At 35.0% G+C, this 15,967-nt stretch overlaps 1 protein-coding gene across 1 annotated transcript in view; it reads right to left on the bottom strand.

Moving 5' to 3' along the window:
- Positions 1–6: 6 nt before the first annotated feature.
- The window catches only part of LOC135206103 (fibroblast growth factor 1-like), a 30,774-nt gene continuing 14,813 nt past the window's right edge, over positions 7–15,967 (bottom strand). The window contains 4 exon segments of the mRNA XM_064237328.1: positions 7–730; positions 1,079–1,182; positions 1,765–1,905; positions 1,908–1,912. Coding sequence (XP_064093398.1) covers positions 533–730; positions 1,079–1,182; positions 1,765–1,905; positions 1,908–1,912 — 448 coding nt within the window. The 3' untranslated portion in view covers positions 7–532.

The following is a 15,967-nucleotide window of genomic DNA, read 5'->3' as shown; positions in this document are numbered from 1 at the left end:
AATTATTATCATAATATATTTAACTCTGCTGCAAAACTACAGTAAATAAATAAATTAAGGTAAAAAGCTAAGTACATTACAGGTCCCTATGAAAAAAATCGCTAAATTGAACTATGGTTCCTACGTGTACAAATAAGCCACTTTCTGAATGTTGTTCCTTCCACTGGATACGGAAAAAAAGAAGAAAAAAAAGAAGTTGTCCTTAGCCAAACCTCGACCTATAGCTCTACGGAAATAAACCTACAAAATCCTTCTAAGAGTCGACTCTGACCAGAGTAGAAGACGAGGAGACTCTACTACCGTGCGTGCTTCGACGTCGTCAGCTTCCGTCGATAGAACACGACAACTTAAATAAATGATTAAGCCTTGGTGCGGTCGTGTCCCTCCTGAGTGTAAATGCTACAAAGGGAAGAGAGTAATCCTGGCTGTCTTCTCCCTCCCCTTTTGCCATTCTTACCAACAAGAATAATAATAGGTACTCTTTCTGTCAGGAAATTCAAGTCTCTGATGATGTCTTCTCCTCCTCCTCTTCTTATCCTATAGGGTACGGATGTCTGGGCAGGAACTGGACGGCCCTTTGGCCGTACTCGGTCTTGTGCCCCTTCTTGCCCTTCCCGCTCTTTTTAATGCCCAGGTACCATCCCATGTGGGCGTATTTTTTCGACAGGTAGTTGTAGAAGGCGCCAGAGAGCGTCTCCACCCACACCGTGCTCTCTTTGAGCTCATTCGGCTGTAAAGACAAAATTAAACTCACCAGTAAGAAGTCAACTTCAGGAAACAGCAAATTAACTTAGTTTTACATCAAGTTACCTATAAAGAAAATGGTAACATCGCTACTTGAGATTTAAAGAAAATGGAAGATTTTGAGGCATTTGAAGGTAAACTCAAGTATTATTATGTAATTTGTGACGCGGGGAAACAAATATTTGATGGCTATCATTTGCGCATGTGCTTATTGCTAAATGATCTGACATTTGCATTGCTTTATCTTAGTTTCATTGATGAGAATCGCCAGCAAATTCAGAATTAAAGAAACGTTGTTATTTGGAGACCAGATACAAACATAATATGGCTTTACCTCTCCATACAGCTTCCCTTTCGCGGACATGGCGAGAAAGAGCCCCGAATCCACACCTCGTACTTGTACTTCTCCCTTGCCCACGGCCCGTACCTCGAGTATTGCTGTGTAATAATAATAATAATAATAATAATAATAATAATAATAATAATAACAAACTAGAGGCTGAAGTAGCTCCAGGACTCATGCAGAAGAGTGTGATCCTAGAAACGGCGCACATAGTAAGAAAAGTGATGGACTCCTAAGGAGGCAGGATGCAACCCGGAACCCCACACTATAAATACCACCCAGTCGAATTGGAGGACTGTGATAGAGCAAAAAAAAAAAGAATAATAATAATAATAATATTTAATAATATAAACGCTTATTTAGCCTTCATATTGTTTTAAGAACTCTCACATCATGTTTATAACAATATGATATTTTACATAACATTAACATTCCTTGAACTTTCACATCATATATGTTGTGTTTGAAGGGTAATTAATTAACTAATAATTTTTTATTTTTAGTATAAGCAAAAAACCTTAAAAGGCCTTCACCAAATTTATTCAGTCTCAAGTTATAACCATAAAAATACTTGAAGCACAACCCCTTCACCGTGTTGTAGGTCAGTGCAGTTCTACAACAGCTGCTTGTTTCGTGCATGGTTAACTGAAACTTATAAACGAAGTCTTTCTACTGACCGTAAATGTTATAGAATTCTCTGGTGCCCTTGACAGACATGTCTGGGTATATGGTCAGGTTCCATCCCGTCATCGAGAAGAGCTGTTTTCTCACGCTTAACTGGGGCTGCTGAGTCTTCTCTTTCAAGGGCGGGTCCAAAGGCATTCCCTGCACAAAAGAAAAAAAAAAAATAATTCATTTTTATTATTTTTTAGATTTTTTGTAGAAGGGATTCCCTGCACGAAAGTAAAGTTTAATTATATTATTTTTAAATTTTCTTTTAAGTAGACGTTCACTGCAAGAAAGAATTTTTTTGTTCAATTTTTTATTATTTTTCGAATTTTCTTTTTTCTTTTTATAGACGCCTATTCCCTGCAAGTAAACATGAAATTTTAATGCATTTTTTATTATATTTTTTTCGATTTTTTTGTAGAAGGTATTCCCTGCAAGAAAGAAATAAAATTTTAATTTATTTTGCTGGAATATAAATTAGGTTTTAATTTATCTTTATTTGTTTACTTCCATTTTGATTAATGTCAATACTTTGATTCAAAATAGAAAGAATATTGTCAAATAACACGAAATACATCTATTATATTGCCATAAAAAGATAATATTAGATCAGAAGCGATCTCAAATTGCTGACGGAAATTAATTGAACGGATTAAAAGCGAAATACGTTTGCTTATCACAAAACACTATGTTTCCAAAGATGAATGTTTTTAATTAGTAAGTTTTAGAGTGAATGAAACGATTGGCTTGTATGATATGCACGAGGTAAACAAAAAAAAGAGAAAAAAAAAAAAAAAAAAAAAAAAAAAAAAAAAAAAAAAAAAAAAAAAAAAAAAAAGAAATTATTGACGGACTGCATTGAACACCCATTTCAAATAGCACAGTTCATAAAGTCGAAGGGTGATTTTCGAACGACATAAAATACATCTATCTGAGCGATGGAAGTTTACTCCCAACCTGGTTCGGAAGTCACGTAAAGTCGTTGGTCCCGTTGCTGAATAACCACTGGTTCCATGCAACGTAAAACACATACAAACAAACAATCTGAGAGCGAAGAATGAAGTTTGGACGACTGAAATTTGCGGGATGACGCTAAAAGCTAATGAGGGCCGTAGAATTCCTCCTGCCAGGTCCTAAAACCGAGAATTAATCCACGAAAATGTGAGTGCAAACTTCTCTCGCATTTCTGTGGCTTCGAGAGAGAGTGAGGGAGAACCTCGATATTTTGAGGTCGACGCGAAGGAGACACCTTTACGAGAGAGTCTGGTAAGCATTTTTACGCTCACCGTAAAAAAAAGTTTTTACGGCCTTGTTACCTACTAAACGGACTTTAGAGCGCACTGGTTAATGAAGCGCGCGCGCGTGGGCACGCAAGTAGAGCAGTAAACGTGATTTCAAAGTACTGTGGTTGTAGTCATAGATCAGTGTTTCTATCCAGTTATCATTATTATTATTATTATTATTATTATTATTATTATTATTATTATTATTATTATTTAGAGATGAGCCCTATTCATATGGAACAAGCCCACCAGAGGGGTCATTGCCTTGGAATTCGAGCTTCCAAAGAATGGCGTTCATTTGAAATAATAATAATAAATAATAATAATAATAGTAATTTTTATTATTGTTTATTATTATTATTATTATTCTTGAATTTGAATACCTTTTTATCTATGTAATAATAATAATAATAATAATAATAATAATAATGAATAATAATAATAATTTTTTTTATTATTATTATTAGTTTATTATTATTATTATTATTCTCCTTGCATTTGAATACATTTTTATCTATGTTAATAATAATAATATTATTATTATTATCATTATTATTATTATTATTATTATTATTATTATTATTTTATTATTATTATTATTATTAATAATAATACAGCATAGAAAAAAATGTATTCAAATGCAAGGAGAATAGTATTGACGTAAATAATAAATAAATTTTCTATGTCTCTTTAGTCGGTTTCCTCCTCCTCCTCCTCCTCGAGGCTGCAGAGAGGGGGGATGAGGGAAGAGGCAAAAGGGAAGGAAAAAAACGTCTTGAGGTTATTTTTGTGTACTGTTGAACGAAGCGGTAACATGTGTTTCGAATGTGTCTGTGTAAGTTTGTGTGTGTGTCTCTGTGTGTATGTTTATGTATGTGTCTGTTTTTGGGTGGGGGTATAGGGTAGGGGACGAGTGGGTGTCGGGTGGGGGGGTTTAGTCTGAATCAGAGGCATGACAAACTTTTATCACCGCCACTTCCGGTTTTTGGTACCCTCTCAACCTATGCTAATAAAAGCTGATTTTTTATGCTGTAGGTTCATTAATGGACGCTTATGTTCACAGTCTGCTTCACCTAATCAGGTTAATTAGGTCTTTAAATTTTCAAAGATTAGAAACTGCTATTAGATATTCACTTCGTTTCCCTGCAACTTCAAATGATAGACGCTGATTGCAAATGAACTTTTTCTCCTTTCCGAACTTAAAGATTTTGGCGAACTTCTTCAAGTGATTCTTCAATCTTTGGGTGGCGCTGGATCCTTCTTGTCTGGTGCCTGGAACTCTTTTTCGTTTCCAGCAATTGTTGGAGTCACGCCATTCTTCATACTGGTTGCAACCATAGAATACGGTTGCAACAGACCACTTTCGACTTAAATACCAGATACAAAATTTAATGTTTAAGTGAAGAGAGTCGAAAGGATTTAAAGGAACTGGTCCCAAAATGTTCGGGCTCGCTCAGGAATCGAACCTGGGTCTTCTCTCTGGAAACTGTTGTGTCCACCACTGGAACATGTATGTATTCATTATGTATGGGTATATAGTGTATACGTAGATGCATGTGTAAGCTTTCTGTTGACTGACACCGGACGGTGCGGATGCTCAAAATGAAATTATAATTCCTCTATATAACCAACTATAAGGCCCAATTCACTATAGTTGAGTGCTCATTTATTAGCCTAGAGAGAGAGAGAGAGGAGAGAGAGAGAGAGAGAGAGAGCCCAGTTTGCTAAATTTAAAAAAGGGAAATATTTTTCCTTGAGCATCCCGACACCGGAAAATTGACTTTCCTTTCATCTCAATCTACCGCCACACCCCCCCCCCCCCCCACCCCCATCCACACCCTTATTTGGATACTCCCCCTCCCCCCGCCCCCACCCTCCCACCTTCTCCCCCTTTGATGCGGTCGTGTAAAATGGCCATAATTCATCGTAAAAGAGAGAGAGTTTGAAGCCAATATGAAGCCCGCCCTAAGGCCACCAGCCTCTCGTAATTAATTTTGAAGACTTCGAGTTTATTTACATCCAGCCGCGGGAAAAGACTGAGTCTTAGAGCGGGAGTCTTTGGCGCTGAGAATCTTGCTTTATGTTTTTCTTTTATCTTTACCTTCCACGTGTATACTGTAAGTTAATGTGTGTACGTATATATGCCGCCAGAAACATACACAGAATAAGAATCTTACTTTATTATTTTTTTTTATCTTACATTCCACTTGTATACCGTAAGTTAAAGTGTGTGCGTATATATGCCGCCATACACTCACACACACCCGGGAGCACGCATATGCACGTACGAATGTGTAATCGAATGTACATAAAAGTCCATTTATCGTGTAGGCAAATCTGGGTAAGTGGCCACTTATGGAAAATTAAGAAATGGGCTTTGGAACATAGCAAAAGCCTTGAAAGACTATAATATCTAGAACAGGGGCAGACCACAAAATTCAAGATAAGCGAAAAATACAAAATTCTGAACTAGAAAATAAAACTTCTTTTAGTTTTCGAAAGTATTGGAGCCCCGTTTTCCAGTCCCATGATTCTACTCATTTTAGTTTGATAGGTCCTACGTAATTCAATTTATGGTTCAAGGTTTAGACTGGACTTCACTCTTAACTGACTTTGAGTGAGCTTTAATATTCTAAGTCTGTTTCAGAAGCGCTGTCAGATATTAATTATTTTAAGTCGGTTTCAGAAATGCTGTCAGATATTAATTTTTAAGTGTTTCAGAAACGCTGTCAGATATTAATTTTTAAGTTTCTTTCAGAAACGCTGTCAGATATCATTTTTAAGTTTCTTTCAGAAACGCTGTCAGATATTATTTGTTTTTTAAGTCTCTTTCAGAAACGCCTGCAGATATTAATTGTTTTTTAAGTCTCTTTCAAAACGCTTTCAGTTATTAATTGTTTTTTTCAATATCTTTCAGAAACGCTGTCAGATATTAATTTGTTTTAAGTTTCTCTCAGAAACGCTGTCAGATATTATTTTTTAAGTTTCTCTCAGAAACGCTGTCAGATATTATTTGTTTTTTAAGTCTTTTTCAAAACGCTGTCAGTTATTAATTGTTTAATGTTTCAGAAACGCAGTCAGATATTAATTTTTAAAAGTCTGTTTCAGATACGCTGTCAGATATTAATTGTTTTTTAAGTCGGTTTCAGCAACGCTGTCAGAGATTAATTTTAAAGTCTCTTTCAGAAACGTTGTCAGATATTAATTATTTTTTAAGTCGCTTTCAGAAACGTTGTCAGATATTAATTATTTTTAAGTCTTTCAGAAACGTTGTCAGATATTAATTATTTTTTAAGTCTTTCAGAAACGTTGTCAGATATTAATTATTTTTAAGTCTTTCAGAAACGTTGTCAGATATTAATTATTTTTTAAGTCTTTCAGAAAAGCTGTCAGATATTAATTGTTTTTTAAGTCTTTCAGAAACGTTGTCAGATATTAATTATTTTTTAAGTCTCTTTCAGAAACGTTGTCAGATATTAATTATTTTTTAAGTCTCTTTCAGATACGTTGTCAGATATTGATTATTTTTTAAGTCGCTTTCAGAAACGTTGTCAGATATTATATAATTATTTTTTAAGTTTCAGAAACGTTGTCAGATATTAATTATTTTTTAAGTCTCTTTCAGAAACTTTGTCAGATATTAACTATTTTTTAAGTCTCTTTCAGAAACGTTGTCAAATATTAATTATTTTTTAAGTCTCTTTCAGAAACGTTGTCAGATATTAATTATTTTTTTAAGTATCTTTCAGAAATGTTGTCAGATATTAATTATTTTTCAAGTCTCTTTCAGAAACGTTGTCAGATATTAATTATTTTTTAACTCTTTCAGAAACGTTGTCAGATATTAATTGTTTTTTAAGTCTCTTTCAGAAACGTTGTCAGATAGTAATTGTTTTTTTTAAGTCGGTTTCAGAAACGCTGTTCAAAAATATTTAAACGGCTGTCGAATTTATTTTTTAATGGCTTTTTAAAGTCAATTTCAGAAAACGCTGTCAGATATTAATTGTTTTTCTAAGTTGGTTTCAGAAACGCTGTCAGATATTAATTTTTAAAAGTCTCTTTCGGAAACTCTGTCAGATAGTAATTTACTATTTTATTTTAATGCTTAAGTGTTTGTCTGATTATTTTCTTTGCACTAAAGGCTCATCTGCTCATCTCTGGTCAAACGAGGGGAAAATGAACAATTCTACTTGACCGTGACCTTCTCCATGTCCTTTGGTCATCAGTGAAAACTATGGCTACGTTACCAGAGTTTAGTGGAATTTTAATGTGTTATCAAAGTTTAGTGGAATTTTAATGTGTTATCAGAGTTTAATGGAATTTTAAAGTGTTATCAGAGTTTAGAGGAATTTTAATGTGTTATCAGAGTTTAGTGGAATTTTAATGTGTTATCAAAGTTTAGTGGAATTTTAATGTGTTATCAGAGTTTAGTGGAATTTTAAAGTGTTATCAGAGTTTAAAGGAATTTTAATGTGTTATCAGAGTTTAGTGGAATTTTAATGTGTTATCAGAGTTTAGTGGAATTTTAAAGTGTCATCAGAGTTTAGAGGAATTTTAATGTGTTATCAGAGTTTAGAGGAATGTTAATGTGTTATCAGAATTTAGAGGAATTTTAATGTGTTTATCAGAGTTTTTAGATGAATTTTAAGTGTTACAGAATTTAGTGGAAGTTTTAATGTTGCTATAAAAATTTAGAGGAATTTTAATGCGCTATCAGAATTTAGAGGAATTTTATTGTGTTATAAAATTTAGAGGAATTTTAATGTGTTATCAGAATTTAGAGGAACTTTAATGTATTATCAGAATTTAGTGGAATTTTAATGTGTTATCAGAGTTTAGTGGAATTTTAATGTGTTATCAGAATTTAGAGGAATTTTAATGTGTTATCAGAGTTTAGAGGAATTTTAATGCGTTAACAGAATTTAGAGGAATTTTAATGTGTTATCAGAGTTTAGAGGAATTTTAATGTGTTATCAGAGTTTAGACGAATTTTAATGTGTTATCAGAATTTAGAGGAATTTTAATGTGTTATCAGAATTTAGAGGAATTTTAATGTGTTATCAGAGTTTAGAGGAATTTTAATGTGTTATCAGAGTTTAGAGGAATTTTAATGGGTTATCAGAATTTAGAGGAATTTTAATGTGTTATCAGAATGTAGAGGATTTTAAATGTGTTATCAGAGTTTAGAGGAATTTTAATGTGTTATCAGAATTAGAGGAATCTTAATGTGTTATCAGAGTTTTAGAGGAATTTTAATGTGTTATCAGAATTTAGAGGAATCTTAATGTGTTATCAGAGTTTAGAGGAATTTTAATGTGTTATCAGAATTTAGAGGAATCTTAATGTGTTATCAGAATGTAGAGGAACTTTTTAATGTGTTAGTCAGAATTTAGAGGAATTTTAATGCGTTTATCAGAGTTTAGAGGAATTTTAATAATGTGTTATCAGAATTTAGAGGAATCTTAATGTGTTATCAGAGTTTAGAGGAATTTTAATGTGTTATCAGAATTTAGAGGAATCTAATGTGGGTTATCAGAATGTAGAGGAATTTTAATGTGTTTTCAGAATTTAGAGGAATTTAAATGTGTTACAGAATTTAGAGGAATTTTAATGTGTTATCAGAGTTTAGAGGAATTTTAATGTGCTATCAGAATTTAGAGGAATTTTAATGTGTTAACAGAATTTAGAGGCAATTTTAATGTGTTTATCAGAATTTAGAGGAATCTTAATGTGTTAACAGAATTTAGAGGAATTTTAATGTGTTATCAGAATTTAGAGGTATTTTAATGTGTTATCAGAGTTTAGAGGAATTTTAATGTGTTATCAGAATTTAGAGGAATTTTAATGTTTTTATCAGAGTTTAGGGAATTTTAATGTGGTATCAGAGTTAGATGGAATTTCAACGTGTTATTAGAGTTTAGTGGAATTTCGAATAAATTTGGCCGAAACCGTTCGTCCCACGAGGTCAGATCGTCGAGAGAGAGAGAGAGAGAGAGAGAGAGAGAGAGAGAGAGAGGAACTTATCGCTCAACCCTTCGAAATACCATGTGGAGTAACCTCGGACCCCCCCCCACCCACCCCCCCACCATAACCTGTGGAGAGCCAGGCCGCGATAAAGGCCACAGAAAAAGATATAACGAAAAGAGTTATTGGCCGTCATTCGATACGCCTCACCGAATGACGTCATACGCGAGAGATCCGAAGCGAGGCTGTTGGAGTGGGGGTGGGGGGGGGGAGGGGGGGAGCGATGTGCCAAGTGTGAAATAAAGACCGTCATCAGCATTCTCATACATTCTCGTCCGCTTCGGAATTCTCGTATATATTCCGAGATTGGTTTTGCAGGGAGGGGTGGGGGTGGGGTGGGGGGCGGTTGGAGGATGAGCATGTGTGAGCTTCAGTGCATGTGCTGAAAGCTACAACTACTACTACTACTACCATTCAGATGGGTATTTCGAGTGCAGAGTATTAAGGAAGTGTCACGCTTTTGCAGTTGCTGAAGTTTAATATAATAATAATAATAATAATAATAATAATAATAATAATAATAAATAATAATAATAATAATAATAGCAAAAGCCCTCCACTGGAGCCTGTGCAAGAAACATCAGCTACCTTGCAGTAATAAGTGGTACGAGCACCAACCTGAAGGAGTGATAGAAAACGATCAGGCAAAGATCCTCTGGGACTATGGTATCAGAACGGATAGGGTGATACGTGCAAACAGACCAGAACGTGACGTTGATTGACAAGGTCAAGAAGAAAGTATCACTCATTGATGTCGCAATACCATGGGACACCAGAGTTGAAGAGAAAGAGAGGGAAAAATTGGATAAGTATCAAGATCTGAAAATAGAAATAAGAAGGATATGGGATATGCCAGTGGAAAATCGTACCCATAATCATAGGAGCGCTAGGCACGATCCAAAATCCCTGAAAAGGAATCTAGAAAAACTAGAGGCTGAAGTAGCTCCAGGACTCATGCAGAAGAGTGTGATCCTAGAAACGGGCACACATAGTAAGAAGAGTGATGGACTCCTAATGGAGGCAGGATGCAACCCGGCCACCCCACACTATAAATACCACCCAGTCGAATTGGAGGACTGTGATAAAGCAAAAAAAAAAAAAAAAAAAAAATAATAATAATAATAATAATAATACCATGGGACACCAGAGTTGAGAAAGAGAGGGAAAAATGGATAAGTATCAAGATCTGAAAATAGAAATAAGAAGGATATGGGATATGCCAGTGGAAATCGTACCCATAATCATAGGAGCACTAGGCACGATCCCAAGATCCCTGAAAAGGAATCTAGAAAAACTAGAGGCTGAAGTAGATCCGGGCCTCATGCAGAAGAGTGTATCCTAGAAAAACGGCACACAATAGTAAGAAGAGTGGATGGACTCCTAAGGAGGCAGGATGCAACCCGGAACCCCACACTATAAATACCACCCAGTCGAATTGGAGGACTGTGATAGAGCAAAAAAAAAAAAAAAAAAAAAATAAAAAAAAAAAAAAAAAAAAAAAAAATATAATAATAATAATAAGGAAGGAGGCCTTCTCTGAGGGCAGTAGCATTGAATACCAATAGCTGTTTCAACGGCATTTAATTTAATATAGAATCTTCTCAATTCTCCTTATTATCATCTTCTCGTCAGCATGTTAGCTGGTGTATTAAGTTTCCTAAGGACATGTAAAGATTTTCATTTGTCTTATTTTGGTTTATTCCTCTAACGTGTCGACAGCGCACAGGCAGTCATCTATGAGAGTATACAGTAAAAGTGAATTAAGATACGTTTTACAAGTAAATACTTGTAAAACGTATCTTAATTCACTTTACTGTATACTCTCATAGATGACTGCCTGTGCGCTGTCGACACGTTAGAGGAATAAACCTAAGACAAATGAAAATCTTTGCATGTCCTTAGGAAACTTAATACACCAGCTACATGCTGACGAGAAGAAGATAATAAGGAGAATTGAGAAGATTCTATATAAATTAAATGCCCGTTGAAACAGCTATTGTATTCAATATAATAATAATAATAATAATAATAATAATAATAATACTAATAATATCATTATATATATATATATTAATATATATATATTATATATATATATTATACATGAATATTTTATTAACTACAATGTCATCTTAACTTCTCGCGATTCAATCTCGGGTCCCGGGCATCAGGACGAGGTAACGATAATAAATACCTGGGCACTGTGTGTGTGTTTGTGTGTGTATATATAGGATAATATATATATATATATATATATATATATATATATATATATATATATGTATATATATATATATATATAATATATATATATATATATATATATATATTGTGAGGCAAGACAGTCGTAAGGAGTCTCAAATGTGGATGGTCTGATGAAGAACATCTGACGAAGGAGAAGGGAGAGAAAGGGAATAATGACGATGAGGAGGAGGAGAAGGAGGAGGAATAAGAGGAGGAGGACCGTTGCTGAATAACCGCTGGTTCCATGCAACGTAAAAACACCATAAAAAACAAACAAACAAGAGGAGGAGGGGGAGGAGTGGGTGGCTCCGGAAGAATGTGATCGAGGGGAGGTGAAGAAGGGCAGGGTATGAGCACAAGACCTTGGGCATGGAGGTAGAGTATATGTTTGACGACAGGGTAGGAGGGCAGGGCATTGGGGCTTGATCGTCTGGCGCGTCTCTCCGCGCTAGATACGGCCGATGCCAACTGTCATGGGGCACAAACCCAAACCACCAACCCGGCACCAACGTGGCATCATCTTTTGACCCTGTCCTGTTGCACTGCCGCTGAGTCACGGCTCGCGTCGGCCAGGTACGCCGGGTTAAGCCGGGCAACACGGCTTTTTGACGAATGATGTCTAAAGCAAAACATTGGCTGTGTTTGCAAATGAATACCCTGCACTTATGCTTAACATTTTAGCTGTAATCTTACTTATGATCATCTTTATTAAGAATGATAATGCATACGGGAACTTGAGTAGTTAGTTTTATGAAGGTAATGACTGGTAATAATGTAAATTATGTAAAATATAGGCACTTATGGGCAATATATGTTCGCATGTGAATGTACCTAGTACCAGAAGAAGGCTGATTTACACACACACACACACACACACACACACACACACACACACACACACACACATATATATATATATATATATATGTATATATATATAGTATATATATACATATATATATATATATATATATATATATATATATATATATATATAATATTAGAGTATATACTCTCTCTATATATATTCTCATACTCCTTTTCCCTTTATAAGAGATGTCTTCATGAGGTGTTAGTCTATAAATATGTCAACATCTCCTACATGAGTGACTGTTTTTGACAAGCGTTTTAAATGGCCATGTTTAGTTCCTTCGTTTTATAAATTTGATAATGAATTAAACGTGAATACTTGTAAATACTTCAATTGGTATTACGTGCATAGTTAATTTTATTCGTCATTTACTATGCCTAATGGTCATTAATAGAAAAAAGTCCTTATTACATAAGTTTCTTATCTTTGGTCCATATTCATCCGTTGAGAAGTGATGTTCTTGGTGACGTTAAAAGTAAATTAAGTATTTTTGAAACCATTTATTAATAAATCCGTTTAAGCAATATTCATGGTCGTCTTCAATGACACAAAGACGTTAATAACAATAATAATAATAATAATAATAATAATAAAATTAATTTAGGGTTTTCCTAAATATTTTAAGGAACAAATAAGGAACATGAGTTACATGTTAGGCAACAAATAGGGATTATAAGAGATTTTTTTAGCTTAAATTGGAGGCGAGTTTAATATTTACAAATAGATATGAGATAATAGGAAAGACTAATAAGGATCCGAATAGTGAATATGGCACACAAATAATGTTCTTAGTGATAAGTAGGGGAAACACGGTTAATGTTCTTAGTAAACACACAAGTAATATTCTTAGTAATAAGTAGGGGAAACACGGTTGATATTCTTAGTAATAAGTAGGGGAAACACGGTTGATATTCTTAGCAATAATAAGTAGGGAAAACACGGGTAATATTAATAGTAATAAGTATGGGAAACAAAGGTACTATTCTCAGTAATAAGTAGGGAAGCAGGTATTACTTTTAGTGAAATAAGTACGGATCACAAATAAATTCTGTGCGATAAATAGGGAACATAAGTATTTCGAGGTAATATTTTGAATCGATAAATTTGGAACATTAGTAAAAAAATGTTAGTAAAAAAATGTCAAGTAATAAGTGGGGAAAAGGGTATTTAGTAATAAGTAAGGATCACAAATAACATCTCTGTGATAAATAGGGAACATAAATATTTCGAGGTAATATTTTGAATGGGTAAATATGGAATATTAGTAACAGGGTATTTTAGTAATAAGTAAGGAGCGCAAATACCTTCCGTGCAGTAATTAGGGGAACATAAGTAAAATTCCAAGGTCACATTTCAATGGATAAGTAAGGAACATTAGTAAAGCAATTTCAATAGGGAACAGGGTGCAAGAATCTTACTCCCTAGTCCTGAAGGGGAATAAAAAAGAAAATTCCCTTTTAAAGTAGAAAGCTGTCATGAGCGTTGAAAGCTGCCGCCCCAGTTGTCAACACAACAATGAAATGCGGCGTTGCCACGTCGTCTCCCTTCTTCAGAAGGTGGCCATTGTTCCTTTCGCTATTTTTCTCGGTCGCTGTCTGACTGACTCCTGAGCGTGACGTCAATCGAAGGCAACGTGCCCTGCAATGACTTCACTTATTTCATACTCGCGAATGAGAGAGAGAGAGAGAGAGCAATCGCCCGTCTGGAGAGTCGATTGCAAACAGACTCATTTTGCGTGAATGTTGTCAAAATTTTGGCACGCGCGCGCGCATTGGCAGGAGTGTACTTCAGTCGTTGATTAATGAAAATGGTAAAAGCAGATTCGAGCCGAAAAGTATACGCTTGCCTCAGAAAGCAGAGCTGTTATTATTATTATTATTATTATTATTATTATTATTATTATTATTATTATTATTATTTAGAAGGTGAACCCTCTTCATATAGAGCAAGCCCACCACAGGGGTCATTGAATTGAAATTCAAGCTTCCAAAGAATATGGTGTTCGTTAGAGATCCCTTACTTTAAGAAAGGAAAAACATAACAAATTAATAAATAAATAGGAAACATGTAAGTTAAATATTAAAATGCAAGAAGAATTATGTTAGGGTACTAATGACAATCTGGAATGTATATACAATAGAAGTTTCAGGTGGTATAATTCAAGCGAACACTTGAACAGACATTTGGCGTTGATAAAAGTAATCATAATAATACCAATTAAATCAGGTTAGAACAAACTTACTCATAATAATCTTACTATATGGGCGTTATGTCTTTCCTTCCGTCTGTCATTCAATCACGGCCAAACGGCTGGTCCGGTGGGCATGAAACTTTGCAGGGTGTAGTGGGGACCCCTAAGATGGTTTATAATGGGGTTTCATCCTAAGTCCCCACCCACCCATAATTTGCTAGTAGTAATAATAGCGATTAAATCACATTAGAACAAACTGTAGCTGATGGGATCTTTGAAAAAAAAAAAGATTACTACCTGAAAATAAATTTATATCTTACGTAAACATCGGCGTCGATGACCTTAGTTGTTGTGACGCCATGGCAAATTTTTGCAACAATCAATCAATCAATCAATCTCACGATAACGTCATTATAGGAAGCATTAACAAGTGTGACCAGCGAGTATCTTTACAAATAGAAACAAGACTGTTCAAGACTGTTCTCCAGTAAACAGAACAGAAAAGAACTTTCCCTGCTGACGTCATCTCGTGCAATAACATTTCTAGATCACTGCTCGAAGCTTATCTTCGTTATGTACGAAGCTTATCTTCGTTACAGATGAGAAGTAGTACTATACACATAAGCAGTCGGTGGGCATTTGACCAATGTGGTAAGGGGGCATCAAAGTAGATATGGGTCGCTAGTTCCTTTTGGTAGTCAAGCACTGGACCTTAGGGATTATTATATATATATATATATATATATATATATATATATATATATATATATATATATATATATAATCTACTGGTCATTTTTACCCAGATACCAGGTCGGCAAGGTGGCCTCGTCGTGATTATGGTCTCGCGGGTTCGTTTCCCGCTACAGGACATCATAATTTCTTTCAATTTCTTTGAAGTTGGAACTCAAAGCTTTGTAGTGACAGGCGTATCCGAAAACAAGCAAAGAATTTGAGAAGTTAAAAAGAGGGCATTGTGGCTATTACAATTTCATATACTATATATATTATATATATATATATATATATATATATATATATATATGATATGCAAATCAATTCTTCTGTTAAAACAGGATACGTCTCAGGTACTATAAAAGGCCCCATTAAAGCACTCTGGTTTATAGCTAAGGATTATATTCCGTTGCACTAACTTCCACCCTTTTTCCCTACTTGATAAAGTGTTTTAATGGGCCTTTTACACTTGATGTATATATATATATATATATATATATATAGTATATATATATATATATATATATATATATATATATATAATATATAAAGCGTCAGAGACCTCACAGCCCTCAACCCGTTCGATTTCCTCCTCCTCCTCCTCCTCCTCCTCCTCCTCCTCCTCCTCCTCCTCCTCCTCCTGCCTCCTCCTCAGCATCCAACCAAAGACGTATCTTCGCAGCCTTGAGGAGTCCGCGTGATAACAGTCGCATCAATAATGTGCTGCTGATTAGGCGCCTCTATCCACACCCATCCGCCCCCCGCACGCACACCCCCCCCCCCCCCCCCCCCCCCCCCCCCCCCCCCCCCCCCCACCACCTTCCCAGCGCCCTGTCACTTGGGGTTACATGAGCCTGAATAAA

This window comes from Macrobrachium nipponense, chromosome 29 (genome assembly GCF_015104395.2).
Source record: "Macrobrachium nipponense isolate FS-2020 chromosome 29, ASM1510439v2, whole genome shotgun sequence".
Classification (NCBI taxonomy): Eukaryota; Metazoa; Arthropoda; class Malacostraca; order Decapoda; family Palaemonidae; genus Macrobrachium; species Macrobrachium nipponense.
This window is presented reverse-complemented; position numbering and strand designations above follow the sequence as displayed.